Source organism: Neodiprion pinetum, chromosome 1, assembly GCF_021155775.2.
Source record: "Neodiprion pinetum isolate iyNeoPine1 chromosome 1, iyNeoPine1.2, whole genome shotgun sequence".
NCBI classification, from domain to species: domain Eukaryota; kingdom Metazoa; phylum Arthropoda; class Insecta; order Hymenoptera; family Diprionidae; genus Neodiprion; species Neodiprion pinetum.
Genome location: NC_060232.1, coordinates 38,932,546 through 38,944,583, shown reverse-complemented (window position 1 = coordinate 38,944,583; position 12,038 = coordinate 38,932,546). Strand labels below are relative to the sequence as shown.

The 12,038-nt window shown below is 37.1% G+C and overlaps 2 protein-coding genes, 1 long non-coding RNA gene and 1 other non-coding gene across 4 annotated transcripts; 2 read left to right on the top strand and 2 right to left on the bottom strand.

The window, feature by feature from the left end:
- The first annotated feature begins 240 nt into the window (after window positions 1-240).
- LOC124215945 (protein PRRC1) lies at window positions 241-4,442 on the top strand. Its single transcript, XM_046619908.2, has 6 exons — window positions 241-541; window positions 833-1,279; window positions 1,949-2,051; window positions 2,213-2,570; window positions 2,714-2,856; window positions 3,005-4,442. The coding sequence occupies exons 1-6, from the start codon at window positions 451-453 to the stop codon at window positions 3,027-3,029; spliced, it is 1,167 nt and encodes a 388-aa protein (XP_046475864.1). The 5' UTR covers window positions 241-450; the 3' UTR covers window positions 3,030-4,442.
- On the bottom strand, window positions 4,090-11,937 carry eEF2 (eukaryotic translation elongation factor 2). The gene is made up of 14 exons (XM_046619865.2): window positions 11,803-11,937; window positions 10,486-10,700; window positions 10,162-10,355; window positions 9,650-9,858; window positions 9,304-9,537; window positions 8,912-9,025; window positions 8,528-8,674; window positions 8,098-8,338; window positions 7,681-7,848; window positions 7,256-7,545; window positions 6,782-6,991; window positions 6,376-6,558; window positions 4,925-5,182; window positions 4,090-4,592 (listed from the first exon to the last, which is right to left on the bottom strand). Exons 1-14 carry the CDS (start codon window positions 11,803-11,805, stop codon window positions 4,524-4,526), a joined length of 2,535 nt encoding a protein of 844 aa, XP_046475821.1. The 5' UTR covers window positions 11,806-11,937; the 3' UTR covers window positions 4,090-4,523.
- LOC138190562 (uncharacterized) lies at window positions 5,476-6,954 on the top strand. The gene is made up of 2 exons (XR_011176610.1): window positions 5,476-6,030; window positions 6,190-6,954. It is a non-coding gene; the product is annotated as an uncharacterized lncRNA (long non-coding RNA).
- On the bottom strand, window positions 8,753-8,833 carry LOC124210870 (small nucleolar RNA Me28S-Gm3255). Its single transcript, XR_006881327.1, has one exon. It is a non-coding gene; the product is annotated as a small nucleolar RNA Me28S-Gm3255 (small nucleolar RNA).
- Window positions 11,938-12,038: the final 101 nt, after the last annotated feature.

Genomic DNA, 12,038 nt, shown 5'->3' with positions numbered 1-12,038 from the left:
AGCACACTCGAAAACATAACATTTACCAAAAACATCACATACAGCTGAAATAAACTATCTTTTTGCAGACCTGTGTTATCTGGCTACTTCATCGCCTCCAATGAATTTTTCTTTTCTGTTCAAAGGTGTGTCCTCATTGGTCACGCTGATGTCCGATCTACGCATAGAAAATGTAGTACCAAGAGGCCAAAGATGATAATGTGAGGCAATGCGTGACGACGGGAATCGTGGACGTCATGTGGCGCTTATCGGTTACCTCAAAATTCCGTCATCTTGTTTAATGTGTCGTACACACGTCCATGCATGTTTATGTATCCATCGTACCCATGCATAGATACGCAGTCTACACACGTATCGTGTCGTAAATAATAAGTTGAGCAATTAGAACAAGTAAAGGCAAAAAAACATTGTGATAAATTCTAGTTGCTTAAAAATTGACGTTGACCAACGATGGCGGAGGAGTCAAACGGGGAATCTACCTTCGAATTTGTCGAAAAAAAGACCGACGAAATGTCGATATCCGGAGAAACTGCCAAAACTGGTTAGTACCTGCCCACCTTTGATATAAGTATTCGTTCATCTCCTTTCTCGCGCCTGTCAAAGATGCATACAGCCTGTACAGCTACCCACAAATTTCAGACTTGTGCCAGCTCACACTAACATGAAATTTTTTTTACCCGAGTATGCAGAGACCTCATTCATAGATGAGTAAATATATTCATCTTCTCTCGATCTTTCCTTCATTACTTTTTATTTGATTATACCATTGTAGGATCTTTACTGTGATTGATTCAACGAGTAATGACATATTATCCAAAATCTTGTTTTTCAGATTCTTCGAGCAGCATATCGTCTTCCGCGTCTCTCTTGGCACCTCTCGGACTTTCTTCATCTTCTGGAAATTTGCTGTCCAATGTCTCTCCGCCAAGCGCCTTGCCCAGCTTCGTATCAAGCTCTGTTAAACTAATGCCAGATTCAAGTGGTACTAGCACTGGTGGGAACAATGATTCAATTAATAAACAACCACAGTCTCAGTCTGGTATAACGGTGAAGCAACCTCATCAGGAAACTTATTACTCTGCCAGTTTTTCACCAGCTATTCCATCCAATGAAAGCACCGAAATACCACAAGCAACTCAGAGTCAAGATTTCAACTTATTTTCATGGGTAAAAGAAAATGTTGCGGCAAGTAAAGTTGTGAAAAAAGTCACTGAGACAGCTAAAAGTAGTGTTAACTACATGCTAACTACCCTGGACCCACAGATGCAGCAATTTATGTGTAAGTAAACATTTTCCAAATTTTTAATCTACAGATTGGAGTTGTCTGCTACTAATGCTCTGGAGCTTCACTCAAGCTACACGCTGTACAGTTTTCACTAAAGTTTCTTAGTATGATCAACGAATCTGCATAGGAGATACCAGAGGTCTGACATCAGTTAATCACAGATGAATCTTGAAATTATCGACAAAAATTTGTTGATAACTGTAGTTATCAACCGAGTATCACAAGTGTTTTCATTTGTTATGTCAAACTAATACCGATCTATTGGTGTAAATTCTTTCAGTTACATTTTCATACTCCGAAATGATCAGAAACAATTTCCACACCATGTTTTTTTGCCCTCTGTTAGATATAGCTAGGGCACAGAAGTACATACTTGTGCTATCTATATACACGTACATCCCATTGCATCACGTTGGCGCTGAGTTTATACTGCAGTTTATTTTTTGCCAATGCTTAGCCCAGTTTTGAATTAACGAACAAATCACATTGACATTCATCTTCAAAATACAGTGAATCTGGTTTTTTTTAAATGGAATTTCAAAAAAATTTACCTGCCAATGTTATTTTAATTGACAAAAAAAAAGCGTAAATGTCCCGTGATCGACATGTTACTTAATCATGTGAGAACTTATGTGCAAATTTTTTTTCAAATGTACGTTTTAGATCCGTACGATGAAATTGAGGTTGTAGTTGCCTCTGATAAAGACATTAAAGTTGGTCCCATCCAAGATGCTTTTGAATCTGTTTTTGGCCAAGTAAAAGTATCGTAAGTACAGTTTTCAAGATCAAAATACAAACCACTTCATCTGTAAATTCTTAAGTGTCCACTGAGCTCAGAAATTGACTATGCGTAGACACACTTTGTTTTCTAGTTTACTCTTCAGTTTAATAATCCCTCAGATGTGAACTTGCACTATTTTCTTCAAGGGGTGTAGCAGCAGATTGTTCAAAAGTCGCAGTACAGCCAGTTGGATTTGCTGCCGGGATACGTGGTGCTGAGGAGCGGATTAATGTTGCACGCAGTAATCCTTCAGTTGGAAGTGATGTACCTGTTGTGGCGATCGAGAACTTTTTACTAGAAGTTAACCAAGGACAGTGGTACGACTTGGGCGTAATTGTTTTGAGTGATCTGAAAAACAATGTAAACCTTCAAACATTCACGCAAATGACACCAGTTCCCAGTCACATTGTCGCATCCGCTCAACAAGCAACTCCACCAGATTACCCTTTCAGATCTTCAGGATTAGCCGTTACCATTGGCAGCTTGATAGCGGATAATTTGCAGGTATGACATAATTTCCACTTTTAGAATTCCTGTATTGATCTAACAATGTCACTCCCACATTGTGTAATTTGCCAAGTGAATGATATAAATCAGATTTTTTTAAAGTGTATAATATAATTTTAAGAAATTCATTTTGTTATCAGGTACCTCATAATGAATGGCATCATTCGCTGTCCGGAGTTTCTCGACGAGACATTATTCAGCTCGCAGCGCAGTCATTGGTTGGAATATATGTTAAGGCAGTCCCAAGAACTGAAAAATCGTCGTCAGGATCGCTACAGTCACTGTGAATACAATTATATTATTCTGTAAATTAATTTTATATTATGTACCAGGCAATCTACAATCTGAAGATGAATAATTTTTTGGTATACATATATATATATATATATATATATAGGTACTTTTCATGTACGGAATTATTATTTATCTAGACCGGCACACCCAACATTCACGTAAAAGCAACATATGCTGAACCGTTTTGATTTTTATTTAAAAGACGGCATCTTGTAATATACTACATATTAGACAACTTATTATCAAATGCCTCCCACGGACTGAAAAAAGCGACCAACAACGGCAAATAGCTCTTTGTTGACTTACCCAATATCCGCCGCTTCGTCAAACTTTGTCGGTATGTATTACCGTTTAAGCTATGCCTATTTGCATTTCAAACGTACCTAAAATCTCGTTACAAAATTTTAATACAAACTTTCGTAATGTGATTGTTTAAAATTTGTATGATACATAGGCAACGTAGGTCTCACGATTAATGGGGTTCCATAAATCTGCGACACTACTAGAATTATAAATAAAAGTAATATTATTGACTGATCCGAGGTCGAGTCAGAAATATGTGGAGTTATGTATGATCCAGTGGACTTGAAATATGACATGCATATGTTACGGCAGAAATTGTTTAGTTTGTAAAGAAATTATTGTATCACTAATACGAATATATATTTTATCTAATCGAAATTGCCCGTTCATCCCTGTTACCTACCTAATCAGCTTACACGCACAAAACTCATCGTTGTGTAACAAATACATCAAAATAAAAATTGTTTTGAGAATTCCACCGGCAGTCTACTTTCCAAGCTGTCATCTATTATTTAATAGTTTGCAGAGGAAATTAATGATTAGAAATTGTATACATAATAGGGGGGCCAAGATACGACCAATTCGATATTTCATTTATATCCTTTAATATACCGGAAATCTTAAGGTGGGTGTGTGTGTATCATACATCTTGTTCAAGCATACGCATTTCTCAGTCATTAAGTTTTCGTTTTTATTGAATAAATGGAATCAACTGGAAAACTTAACAGAGTAATAACAAAGAAGTTAAATCAGAGTAGAAAAGAGTTGCGTAAAAAATCTACAGAACAGTTGATACATATGTATATACGTTTAAACTTTAAAACGGTATTATACGAGAAAAAAATTAAAGAACGAAATAGGTTTTACTGTGATTTGTCACTGCTATTAAAGTAAAGTATCCAGCGAAGACCATCTTCGATTAATATTTCAAAGGGTTCCATAGGTAATATATTATTAAAAAAACAGCTTTCACACATTTCAGTAATAGGTACCACGGGGAGTTGGTATGGCGTACATGTCTTTAAATAAATGTATAAAATAATCGTCCATTTTCCATATTAACATGGTTTTTTCCGACATAATTACAATTTCTTTATTCTTACTTCCGTTTTCCCTTTATTTTTTGTTTTTATTTTCTCATTACTTTTTATAATATTTTGTTTTTATCACCTTTGCCATATATACCTGCGGTTGCTCTATGCTCATGCGTAAGATAAGTTTTGCGCAAAACAAGATTGATAGAGGACCGATTTTATGATTCGAGTAGTAGCAGCAGGTTCCAAAATGATATCATATTGAATTACAATATTTAAATAGATATTTAAATACACGGCACAAGCTTCGTTGAACTTGTTACAATTTGTCAAGATACGAAGTCAGGTCGGGAAGGCCTTCCTTCAACCCCTTCCTCTTTCGGGTATCCTGAAAATGAATTATTTTATAGTAGACGATGATAATCTCTTTCACTAATCTGTCAACACAAAATTAATTAACTAATTTCAATCGATATTTTGTTCGACTTCCTATTCCGGTTCACCAGATGAGACTGGAAACCCAAACTAAAAGACGGTTACTGTCTCACGAATTTAAAAATGTCAATGCTTAGAGTAACATTGCCATTAGTTATGATCGTGAATGAGTTTTATATAAAAGGTAAATAACGCTGATTGTTTAAACCATTCCCGACATCTAGTACCAAAAAGCTATTCGTAAACAGAATAATAAATTAAAAGACGAATCTGAAGCACGCTCACCTGTACAACCTGGAATGGGCGAGTACCAGATTCAGTCGGGTCACCAGGAAGAATTTGCCAGTGATCAAACACGCACTGTGGGAACGCCTGCCCTCCGGTGTTAGACCGAAGGTCAGCTGTGAACCCGAACGATTCGTTGACAGGTAAGTAAGCCTTGACTACGAACATGGGTGTTCCTGCAACTTGTAATTCTTCGAAAACGTGTCCACGTCTACGATTGAGTACTCCGTAAATTCCACCAACGGCAACTTCAGGGCACTAAAAATAAAGATATGTATAAATTTAGGCCAAGACTCGAATGGAGATGTACGTAGTCAGACTTTAAAACGTCAGTTGGCCGTTCTTAAATGTCTCTCATAGTATTTCAGAACAGGTCTGTGAAGAACAATCATCATGTAAAATAGGCATCTATTAACTATTTAACAAAACATAGTATCAATAAACAACATGCTTTTAACTACGACAATACAAACATCCTTTGTGAAAAACACAATTATTATAAGACTATTACTAGAAATGTGCAACATTGTAGGTCACACCAATTCTGTTAATCTTAGACAAGATGTTGAATATTTAAGTAATATTTACAAACCTCTAATCTCCGCCCACATAACAAATATTGTTTAACCTTAACTAGATACAAAAAAATTTTTGTCCCCATAACACAGTTTTTCTACATAATTTTTTTCACAAAATATTTTTTATTTTTCTGTATAATTGTTTATATTAGGTTCACCTTCACTCTGGATCATATTTGTTTCTCCCATCAGTCGTTATTCACCTGTTGACCCAATCGGTTCAACCAACAATAATTTTTGTTAGACATGTGGAACATAGTCATAAAGAGCCTACCTCCACTTCTTGGACATTTTGCAAATTAATTTTACTGCTAAAAAGACCTTTAAAAACCTTTTAACACAATGACATACTGACTGTGAAGAAACATAGTTCTTTAATCTTTTTAATTAATGACTTCCAACTATTAACTCCTACATGTAAAATAATTAGAAGATTGACATTGACTACCGTCACTCAAAGAACATTGTCTCCACTAATTGTAAATTGTGAATTCGACTACATCTTAGTCCACTTACTTATAAAAAAAGGTAAATAACACTTTAAGCCATTCTTTTTTCAATTAATCAAATTGTTCTTACTAACCAATAATATATAATAGCCCTAAGAGTATTACATCTACAATATTTAATGTCTGATTGTACTTCTAGTATTATTATTTAAAAAAAATTTTTTGTTGTTCTTGACAGTTAAATAAATAAATCTTTCTGAGGAGGGCCCATATCCGGGTCGAAACGTTAACTAAAAATACGTTTACTTAATTGACCGATCACCAAGATTCTATAATAGATTATATACGAGGTCGAGAATTCTTATTCATCAAAATAGGCATCTCTTTCGTGAATTACGAAAAGGATAAAACAACTGCTACACACCTGGATTTCGCAAAGATATACGGGCTCCATAAGTCGTGGGGCAGCGGTGAGCAGACAGGCGTACAGACACCGTCTCGTGGTGGGAATGATCTGTCCACCACCTCTATGAATAGCATCAGCGTGTAGTGTGACGTCGTAAATGTTGAAACGAACGCCTCTCAAGTTCTCTTCGGACAGAACACCCTGTTAACAGATGGGATAGTATCCAAAATTATTTCGTATGCACGTTGTTTAGAAATAAAATGAATTTTTTAAATATTAGATCAGTGTGTCAATGATAATCACGGTTTCTCATAACCCAGTGCTCAAACGAGTTTTTTCATCATTTAATAAGTTAGTCATTTGAATATCTAAATTTACACATCGAATCATATCTTCATTGAAAAATCACAGAACGATTGATTACCTCTTTGGCGGCCCACTGGAAACCAGCGACTACGGAATCCTTGATTTCGTTAAGATATTGTACTCCCTTTGTACAGTCAAGTAGAATATTTGGTCCAGTTCCATCAGGACCAAAGCACCAGATTTTTCTTGCCTCGGTGATGTCATAATCGTACTTGTCGCACAAGTAACGCGCACGAACTTTAAAATCGTCTCTTGGATTGACATCTCCCTATGAAAATCCATGCCAATTTGATGTAATTAAGAAGGATAAGCCGAAAGATTATTTCATTTGGAATGGAATGAAGCTATGCTACAAAACTCCTCAATTTGAACGCAATTACAAAGATACAAAGAATTGAAACAAAAAAAATTGCATCGGAACTGTACTATTCGAGAAAATTGTTACATTCCAATAACAAAAACCCTACGGCAAAATATTTCAAATTCTTCCGATTGAAATGAAATTATATACATATTTCAAACGATCACTTACGTTGTCAATATCTTCGGCAAGGCCATCTGGCATAGGTTGAGCTTTCATGAAAAGACGATTGTGTTTGTTGGGCGATTTGGACAGACACATCTGGTCTGATTCCTCTGACACTGTTTCACGGTAGGATACAACAGGATCGGATTTCTTGATGGGAATGCAAGCATGGTCATCTTCAAGATCCTTTAGACAAATTTCAAGATGGAGTTCACCAGCACCAGCAATGATATGCTCTCCAGATTCCTCAATAATACACTGGACCATGGGATCGGATTTGGCCAAACGCTTCAATCCTGTGAATCAATTCTTTGTTTACTTTGTTGATCGCAGACAATTTTCCTAGCATGAAAATACGGTCCGTCTCACAAATTGTAAATTTATCATAATTGGTATAATTTATTATCACAAATTAATCAGTATGTACAGACCTTCGACGAGTTTGGGCAAATCGGCAGGATTCTTGGGCTCAACAGCAACGCGAACGACGGGCGATACTGAGAATTTCATGACCTTCATGTTGTGCGCGTCTTTGAAGGTGGTGATGGTTCCAGTCTTGACCAAGAATTGATCAACACCGACGAGTCCACAAATGTTACCTATGGTTGAACAAGCGGTGATTAAATGACGTATTCATTGAGCAAAAAACGTTATCATAACTGTACATCGTTACTGTCAGTTGGCCGTTCTTTCTGTCTTTCATTTCATATCAGAACAGGTCTGTGAAGAACAATCATCATTCGTTTACAAATCAATCAATGAACAACGTCGAAGAATATTTTATTTTTAGTCAAGTACTACATCAGCTGCAAAAGCTGGAAGAAAGTTGAATGCCTTCGGACACTCACCAGATGGCACATCTTCAATGGCCTCTACGTAACGTCCCATCATCAAAATAGTACGTTGGATGGCCTTTTCGTACAAATCTTCCTTCTTTCCTGGAGTGAAGTTGGGTCCCATGATGCGAGCCTTCATTCCGGTGCATACTTTTCCTGAGAAAACTCGTCCGAAAGCGTAGAAACGTCCCTTGTCAGAGGTTGGTACCATTTTCGAAACATACATCATGAGGGGAGCATTAGGGTCACAGTTCTGCAAAATCGAATTAACCTCTATTACTGATTTTGTTACAATAGAAGGAGCGAGATTCTGTTTGTATGTAACAAGTCAGTTGGCCGTTCTTAATGTCATTCACTAGATATCAGAACAGGTCTGTGAAGAACAATCATCACGTAGAGACAGAAAATGATAATGACTACACGGAAGGTAGAGGAGTTTTACCTTGATGCCAAGAGCAGCTTCGTCATCATGAGGACCTTCGTACAACATCTCCATACGATATTTCTGAGCTACAACGGGAGATGGCAAGTGGATAGCTATCATCTGAAGCAGTGCTTCTCCGGCAGGCAGCCAAGTTCTCATAACGACCTGGAAAATAATAATTTTTCGTGAAGAAAATCAAAACAACATTTCTTGTGAGCAACGTTTGAATGCGCTTATTCACGCGATGTCAGATTTAGCTTATAGATTACCTCACAACGGTTCAGAAGAGGTGTCAGAAATTAATATAGTATTCATCATATAAGCAACAAATTATTGCCGTTTCTTTGTGGTATTTCACAAAACTATTGAATATAACTCTATATGAAGTGTTGATAGGCTCACCTTAAGGAGGGCCTTGCCATCCTTGTCCTTGTCTTCAGGCTTCAAAGTGATGCCCAACTTTTGCAATAGACTCTCAGCTTCGTCTTTCTTGTAGTTCATGATGCAGTCGAATACCTGAAAAAAAAAAACATATTTCATAAGTAAACATGTACTTCGTGTAACGAATACTAAAATAGCCATAGAACTGAATCACACTGACATACTCTATTATACTTGCAGTTTGTTAGTCACTTTAGACTACACAAAAGAATAAAAATGCATTCTAAATGTGCATAATACTCTAGAAACATCAATTGATAGTACAGTGAAAACTTTGTTGTTTCAATGCATTGTCTTTCGTTCAGTAATCAATAAACTTGAGACACAATATACATAATATGTTTTAGAATTACCTTGTAGATGGGATCAAGGACATACATGCAGAAGGACCGCTTGTTGTCAGCTTCCTTTTGCTTGCTCCACTTCTTGGTCTTTGGGTTGAAAAAGGATTCACCCCAGAGTCGATTCATCAGTTTCACAACATCAATCTTGAATTTCTCAGCATACATTTCGGAAAACTGTTTCAATGTAAATGCCCATCCATGGAGTCCAGACCCGAAGCCCACAGATCCCTTGCTAGGGTCAACCTTTAGAAAGGAAAAATTAATATTTTAATTGGTTCAATCTACAAATTATTAATTGACGGTGATGAATTGTGGAATTTGTTAGGGTATTATTCACACAGCACGGATAACTTACACGAACTTCTCCCATGGGACCATCGTCGTCTGAGTAGGTGGCAATGATGACATTCACATTTTCAACAATACGCTGGAAAGTCTGGTACAAATCTTCACTTTCCAACTGCAGCTCAAGCAAAGCACGGTCCATTTTGTTCATGAACAATACAGGCTTGATACGTTCGGCAATAGCTTGACGAAGTACTGTTTCGGTCTGTACGCACACTCCTGCAGAAAAGTAGCCAATTGAAATCCAACACAACTTGGTCATTGTGATTTTTATCAAACACAATTCAAAGGAATTAATTTGTTTTGTAGGAACAAGGTCGTAGCATGCCAGTATCGGACATAAAGATAGAGGTCCACTGACAGCGTTTAAACAAAGTGACATATTTGATCTTCTTCCATAAATGCACTGCAAACACTGTCAAAGTGCACGGAACAGCTTTTCAAGAAAAATTGTTCGGCGCACTACAGAGTTGCCCTGGTGTGCTGGAAGGTGTACAGAAAATTATATACAATCCAGCTTACCAGAAACACAATCGACGACGACAAGAGCTCCGTCAGTAACACGCAGAGCAGCCGTTACCTCACTTGAGAAATCTACGTGCCCAGGAGAGTCAATCAAATTAATCAAGAATCCTTTCTCTTCTTTGTCACGTTGGTCTGGATTCGTGATGAAAACGCAGTCCTTCTCGTCAAGTTCAAAGTACATGGATATGGCACTAAAGAATAGTATTGTAAAATGAATGTAATATCAGTAGCAGATTTGAGCTATCCGAATACTTAAATAAATCAGTTTCTGTTATCAAATGCTGTAATAGCAATATTTGAAAAAATAAACTAAATACTCACGTTGATTTGATGGTAATGCAACGTTCCTGTTCATCTTTGCGAGTGTCTGTGAATCGGGTCTCACCAGCTTTAGCACCGGCAATAATACCGGCCTTAGAAACAAGGGAGTCAGTCAATGTTGACTTTCCGTGATCGACGTGGGCGATGACGGACATGTTTCGGATGTTTTTCTTTTTGTCCATCATCCCACGGATCTCGTCTACTGTGAAGTTCACCTAAAGTATAATCATAAATTTTCTTAAATACACATAAGCCAAGTTTATTTTTCAATTAATTTAAACTCTGCTAGTAATGATTGGCAACTTTGTTCAGGTAATTGCAAAACAAAATGTTTCTCATAGCAACATAAAGTTATGGTAGAAAAAATAAATTATGAAATTGAAAATAGCCTGTAGTCAGTGGACAATGAAGGAGTTTTCTTAGCCTGTTCATAAGCATGATTAGATAAATAGATATTTCCACAGTAAATAAAAACTAATTGGTTTAAAGGTCATACTGCAATCCTAACTGTTAGGATTAAAAATATTTTCCAGACAACAGTTAATTATCAACGGTTGCCTCCTTTGGTCAAATATTTGGAGAAGCTTGGATATCCCTAGTATGCTTTTGTCAGATATAGTACATATTACCTAGTAAGATTCCAAACATATTGTTTAATTTAGAGACGGGTATCCTAATCTAAGATTAGTATCTGAATAGATATGATTAAGTTTGGTAGTTGGTCGTCCATTAAACAAATATACCCATATGTAGCTTCAGTTAAACTTTTTTCGCTTCTACTTTCATTTCTCTTCCGGAATATTGATACTCTCTCTTCCATATTGGTAAATTAATCGCCTAGAATTTCGAAAAGTAGGAGAGTCCGTGGGAAAAGCTATAATTAATAATGCGTATAAGCAAGGCTCGGCCAATATTGTGAGAGCATGTAAACTCGAGAAAACTGGTGAACATGGCAAGAGGATCGTCATGTTGGCTTGTGACACGTTGTCGGGCAATGTCTGTGAGGGATGCGATCGACATATTCTACAGATTTGCATCGTTCAGTTCGGATTCGACATACGAAATTTGGAAGCATATAGCCGTTAAGAATATGGAAGAGGGTTCGGCGTAATTCTTATTAGGATAGGTCCTTGTCGAGAATGGTAATTCATTCTCAAGCAATGACGTTCGGAGGGTTGCGCAATCCAGAGCAATCCTGGAGTTTTTAATTTCTTTCATTACTCCCCGACGCTCGGGTGTAAAAAATAAACACGTTATTTCACTCTCCGATTCATGCGGAATTCGATTTATCCATTATCATGCTAAAATTCTACTTACCATTTTGGATGTTGTCCGATTTTCGTTAGCCTGGTCAGAAATATACGTGCGCCAACAACGGCGGACTCCCTGGGAAAGAATAGTCAAGCGGACCAGAGTGCAGTAAGAGGGCTATCTCTGTCACTATCTCTGTTCGTACGTCCTAGATGGCGCGCGCGTAGCAATACACACACTCTCCACACTAAATCCGACCAATCAGAGCTCTGATTTTCACGCATGCACAAAAAATATAACGG

Coding starts and splice junctions, on each gene's coding strand:
- eEF2 (XM_046619865.2), bottom strand. Junction 10,356..10,485: donor TGCATTACCATCAAATCAAC/GTGAGTATTTAG, acceptor ACTATTCTTTAG/TGCCATATCCATGTACTTTG. Junction 8,675..8,911: donor ATGGCAAGGCCCTCCTTAAG/GTGAGCCTATCA, acceptor ATTATTTTCCAG/GTCGTTATGAGAACTTGGCT.
- LOC124215945 (XM_046619908.2), top strand. CDS start 451: ATGGCGGAGGAGTCAAACGGGGAATCTACCTTCGAATTTGTCGAAAAA. Junction 2,052..2,212: donor TTTGGCCAAGTAAAAGTATC/GTAAGTACAGTT, acceptor ATTTTCTTCAAG/GGGTGTAGCAGCAGATTGTT. Junction 2,857..3,004: donor TCAGGATCGCTACAGTCACT/GTGAATACAATT, acceptor TTATTTATCTAG/ACCGGCACACCCAACATTCA.